At 39.3% G+C, this 6,000-nt stretch overlaps 1 protein-coding gene across 15 annotated transcripts in view; it reads left to right on the top strand.

Annotated features, from left to right (window-relative positions):
- Positions 1-211: 211 nt before the first annotated feature.
- mycbp2 (MYC binding protein 2) overlaps positions 212-6,000 on the top strand; it is a 291,326-nt gene continuing 285,537 nt past the window's right edge. For all 15 annotated transcript variants that reach the window (XM_069890301.1, XM_069890291.1, XM_069890299.1 and 12 more), the window contains exons 1-2: positions 212-358; positions 3,973-4,169. In XM_069890301.1, the coding sequence (XP_069746402.1) occupies positions 304-358; positions 3,973-4,169 (252 nt within the window). In that variant the 5' untranslated portion in view covers positions 212-303. The remainder of the gene's footprint in view (positions 359-3,972; positions 4,170-6,000) is intronic.

The raw sequence follows: 6,000 nt of genomic DNA, 5'->3' as shown, positions 1-6,000 counted from the left end.
TGACCAATAAAAACTGAATGCATTAATAATAACTTCTGTCTTTTGAAATGTGCTTTATCATCTCACTTAAAATGCCTCTAGCGACAGCGACCTATTAGTGTGTGCAACATTTTGAATTGTGTTGAGTAAACTTTGCCTTATGCCTCCCTAAAACAATTTATTCACTTCTGTTTAAATTATGTATTGTATAACTTGTTTCAACAGATAATTGGAATTGGGCTTTGTGGCGTATTTGAGCTTATAAAAGAGACCAGGTTCTCTCATCCTGCACTGTGTCTGAGAAGTTTACAGGCTCTTCTTGACATGCTTCAGGGGCAACAGCCAGAAGGTCTCCAGTCAGAGCCACCTGATGTTTTAGGTACAATTAATAAGATAAAATTTTGAATCAATGAGATTTGAACATAGACATTAATTGGATGGTCAGATAAGAATGAGATGTACTGCAATGGGTCTTTATAATGTGCCTTATAAGGTATTGACTGTATTCAGAGCAGAAATGGAGTACAATTTCAGCATTCATCTTTGTCCATCCAGTGTTGATGCCTGGTTATTGACCCCAAAAAGTAAGATGAAACCAAAATGATGAATTGCCATCCCACAATCTACATTTGTTCATCAGTACAATGGAAAGTGTTGTTATTGCTGTCAAATAACACTTATTCACTCAAGCTTCCCCAAACAGGGTAAGCATAGGTTTTTTTTTTTTTGTTGCACAATTTGGATTTGGGTTTGTTTACCAACTATATCCAAGCATAGCACGATTTCAGGTGACATTAAGGCAGAATTTGACTGAGTGCAGCATCAAGGAGCTGCATTAATAAAGTCAGTGGGAACGTAGGGCAAAAAACAATTGTTTTGTTTGCAGGACCCACCTTCATTAGCCACTTTGTCCATTATTGGGAAGAAGTAAAATGTTTACTGATGTTAATACAATGATCAGTGTTCTTCCAATTCTGTCGCAAGTGAAGCAGCCAATGGCTTTGCAGCAGGACTTCTGTGATAATTGGCAGGTCCACCCAGCTCTGGATCACCTCAAAAACAGTAACTCTCATATATATGGCTGCTATTCATTGACTACAGTTCAGCCTTCAATACCATTATTCCCTGCTGGTCAAGAAGCTATAAATCTGCAACTGGATCCTTGACTTTCTCATCGGAAACCACAGTCATTATGAATTGGAAGCAAGATCTCAATGATTATCAATACACGTGCACCCCAAGGATGTGTGCTTAGCCCACTGCTCTACTCATTCTACATCCATGACTGTGTGGCCAGGCACAATTCCAATGCTATCTACAAATTTGCCAATGACACCACAGTTGGCAGCAGAATCTCAAACAGCAGTGAGGAGATGGAGCAGCTCTTCGAGTGATGTCACAGCAACAACCTTGCGCTGAATGTTAGCAAAACCAAGGAAATGATTGTGGTCTTCAGGAGGGAGTCAGGGGAATATGACCCAGTCCTGATCGAGGGCTCAGTAGTGGGAAGGGTCAAGAGTTTTAAATTCCTGGGTGTGAAACATCTGCGAGGATCTGTCTGGGAGCCTCCATGTTCATACAATCACGAAGAAGGTTCGCCAACGGCTATATTTTGTGAGATGCTTGAGATTCGGCATGTCACTGAAGACTCTTGAAACTTTCTATAGGTGGACTTTGCAGAGCACACTGGCTGATTGCATCACTGCCTGGTATGAAGGCACCAACTCTCAGGGCAAGGAAAAACTCCAGAGGGTTGTTAACTTGGCCTACGACATCACAGGCACCAGACTCCACTCCACTCCATTGAGGAGATCTACATGAGGCGATGTCTTAAAAAAGCAGCCTCTATCCTCAATGACCCTCACCACCCAGGCCATGCCTTCTTCACTCTGCAACCATTGGGAAAAAGGTATAGGAGCTTAAAGATGAGCACGCAGAGGCACAAGGGCAGCTTTGACCCCGCTGAATAATCAATGAACCAAAGACATCACCTTACTTTTCATGCACTACTATTAAAATTTTTTTTATATTATTGTTGTAAGATGGTTCATAATATGAATGTTTGCTCTATGATGATGCAGCAAATTACGTTACTTGTTCATGACAATAAATTCTGATTCTGATATAACCCTTGCACCAGAGAAATCCCAGGCAATATTCATAACTATAAACCAGAAATACATTCAGCTGGCTTTGACAGTCAATGGCATTGTGTTTCTTAAGATTACATTGATTACAAATTTATTGAGCCATTCTCAGGCAATGGCTAAAAGCACACTGAAATGCTGGAGGAACTTGGATATATTGCCGATGTTTCAGGCCTGAGCCCTTCTTCAAGGAATTTGCAATATATATTTGCTTTTTGTGGACACTGTAAAGACCAGCTGAGCTCTTCTAGCATTTCCGTGCGATTTTAGTACAATCACAGCATCTGCAGACTTTTATGTTTCTCTCAGACAATGGCTAAAATAGCAGGTCATAAAATGGGATTCCTGCAACAAGCAGCTCACTTTCCAATTCTATATTTACAAGGCAGGAGTCGAGTGAGATAAAACATTTTGAATCTGCTGGGATCTATTCAGATGTGACAAAACTCAAAATCTGGCTTGTTTCATGGCATTGCATTGGTTACTACATCAGCTAACCTAAATGTCACTCCCATCACTATGGCTGATGTCGTGTGATTGTACTGCATTTCAAATGAATTGGGGCTCTCCTCAGCTATTGCGGTCACCACTTCCATAATACACTATCTCCACTGCAAAGGATGAGGTGGGCAAGCACATTTGAACGTCACCAACTACAGGTCCTACTTCAAAAATGGCCACTCTTCCCTCCTTTCTTGGACTAAATTCATGGCTTCCTATCCACAGCATTGTGAAGATAATTTCTCTTGCAGCAAAAGGTCAATATCTTTGGTTGGGGTTCAGTGTTAAATATTGGCCATGGCTAACGATGGTGGGTCCTGCAAACATGACAATTTCTCTCCAAAACAAAATAATTGTTGTTTGCTCTGGGTTTCCACTGGCTTTATTAGTGCTGTTCCTTGATGATGCACTCAGTCAAATGCTGCCTTTATTTCACCTGAAATCATGCTATTTTTGGATCAAGTTGGTAAGGAAACTCAAATCCAAATAGTACAGCAAAAAAAGCTATATTCACCCTGTTTGGGAGATATTGGTGCACTCATTCCATTAAGGAATAAAATTTAATTTGGACATTGAATGATAAAGATGTCATGGCCCCTATTTTTGCCTGTTCTTTAGTGATAAACCTATTGTTATTCTCTTGGATGGAAATCTCTTTTGTGTTCTGATTTGTTCCACAAAGTCAATCTCATTGGGACCGGTTAAAGATACCAGATTTAAAGTGATGCATGTGATTGGTTTGATGAGCTAAGTGTTTCAGTAAAATGATTCATGTGTAAGTAATTTTATACACTTTGAACTGTTCAATCCCTGCCCTATCAATTGCATAATACCTTTTTTTTTTAAAAAGCAATGCTTATGGCTCCTGCCATAAAACCCATGAGAGCTTGGAGATGAGAAATATGTGAATTAAATTGTAAATGATCTTTTCAACAAAATTACATTGATTTCCATCTTGAATGACAATGTTGTTTGCTTATCAACTATAATTGATCATTCATCATGAAGCATCCACTGTTCTATATGTATGATGTCAGTTTCAGCACCAATCATCACAGAGATCTACTAATTTGACAAGGAGACTTGGTGAAAAACATTTTTTGGGCTGTTTCTATTTAATCCTAAGACAAGCTCTTCACCCTGTTTCTATCTAGTTCATTCTATCGTAAATTGAGATGTCAAAACAAGAGGGGGTTGTGACTGAAGAAATATTTTCAATGTTTAGTGTAATGTTTTGTATGGGTGAAAGCTAAAGATTTGGTTCAGTAAATTTGGCTTTAATGTAATAGTACATTGAACCAGTTGCACCTGACAATGGTCAAACCTTTGTGATATTTGTCCACAGAATCTCTTTTCCATTTATTATTGGAAACAACGATACGAAGCACTGGAATGGCAGATAATATCAGCCAATCCCTTACGGCTTTTTCTTGTGCCTGCCTATTCAGTTTGGTAGTTGCTTGGGGAGATACAGGCAAAATTCTACAAGCTGTGTCAGCGATTCTTACCAGCAATGGCAGCCATGCTTGTCAAGCTATTCAGGTAATGATTTAGTTGGTAAAATTATTTTAAATTTACTATATGTACTTTGGCTGTTTTGGAAAGTGGTTATCAACCTTTTCTTCCCACTCATTTACCACCTTAAGTAATCCCATCGGATGCCATAGGTGCTTTGTGGTTAGTAAAGTATTACTTAAAGTGCTATGTGAGTGGGGAAAAAAAAAGGTTGAGAACCACTTGTCCCAAAGGCTGTGAATTCTGCATTAACTGGAGATTTCAGGACTCGGATCAATAAGTTATTTGGTTGTGCAAGGCTGTTGGGGATATTAAGCAAAGTTGGATTTAAGATCACGACTAGACGGTGTCATTTTGACAAATGCCTATAGTGCAAAAATGGTGTTTTAACATTTTGCTTTGCACAAGTTGGATAAAAGCGGAAGGCCAAAGGGAAAGCACACAATACAGAGATATGTAAACTACAATATTGTGATTAACAGGATTCAACATTAGCTAGATGGGAGAAGCCAGAGATTGAAGGTGAATGATTACTTTTCAACTGGAGGCCTGACACTAGTGCTGTGGCTCAGGGATCAGTGCTAGGGTCATTGTTGTTTGCAATCTACATCAGTGATCTGGATGGTAAATTGGATCAGCAAGTTTGCAGTTTGGAGGTGTTGTGGACAGACAGGAAGGTTTTAAAAGCTTGCAGAGGGATCTAGACCAGCTGGAAAAATGGACTAAAAAATGGGAGATGGAATTTAATGCAGACAAGTGTGAGGTGTTGCATTTTGGAAGGACAAACGAAAAAAAGACGTACGCAGTAAATGGTAGGGTACTGAGAAGAGCGGTAGAACTGAGATATCTGGGAATAAAGATGCATAATTCCATGAAAGTGGCATCACAGGTAAATAGGGCTGTAAAGAGAGGCATATTGGCCTTCATAAATCAAAATATTGCGTTTTGGAGTTGGGATGTATTGGTAAAGTTGTATAAGACATTTGGACAGTTTTGGTCACCTAACTACGGGAAATGTATCAATAAGATAGAAAGAGTGCAGAGAAGATTTACTAGGATGTTGCCCAGACTTCAGGAACTGAGATACAGGGAATGGTTAAACTTTATTTCCTGGTGTGTGGAAGAATGAGGGGAGATTTGATAGAGGTATACAAAATTTTGGGGGGGTATAAACAGAATAAATGTAGGTAGGCTTTTTCCATTGAGAGTAGATGAGATACAAACCAGAGGTTATGGGTTAAGGGTGAAATGGAAAATGTTTAGGGGGAACATCGGGGGAACTTCTTCACACAGAGAGTGGTGGGAGTGTGGAACGAGCTGCCAGCTGAAGAGGTGAATGCAGGCTCAATTTTAACATTTTAAGAAGAATATAGACAGGTACATGGATGGGAGAGGTTTAGAGGGTTAGGGGATGGGTGTAGGTTAGTGGGACTAGGCAGAAAAATGGATTGGCATAGACTAGAAGGGCCAAAGGGCCTGATTCTGTGCTGTAATGTTCTATGGTTCTTAGAGAAAACTTGATTGTGTTTCAAAATAAGTTGGACCATAATAAAATTCCAGTGTTTATGAAATGGATTCCAATCACAATGTGAAAGAGATATAGGATGGTGCATTAGGAGTTGAGAGATAAATTTTGAAGTTCAGAAGAGAAATTATTGCAATTATGTCATTATTTCTTAAGAGAGATGAGATTGGGAATAAGTGATGCCTACTGCATTAAAGATTTTTCTTGTTTGCAAAGGTTGATGTAAGTCCCTTTTCCTATGGGAAATCATTATTCAAGTGTGGAGGTTTGAGGGACTTGAGAGTTAGGCAAGAATCGATTGAATTTAGACATACTAAATCATACATTCCAGCA

This window comes from Narcine bancroftii, chromosome 7 (genome assembly GCF_036971445.1).
Source record: "Narcine bancroftii isolate sNarBan1 chromosome 7, sNarBan1.hap1, whole genome shotgun sequence".
Lineage (NCBI taxonomy): Eukaryota > Metazoa > Chordata > Chondrichthyes > Torpediniformes > Narcinidae > Narcine > Narcine bancroftii.
The sequence above is the reverse complement of the archived record's forward strand: the minus strand, read 5'-3'. Positions and strand labels throughout refer to the sequence as shown.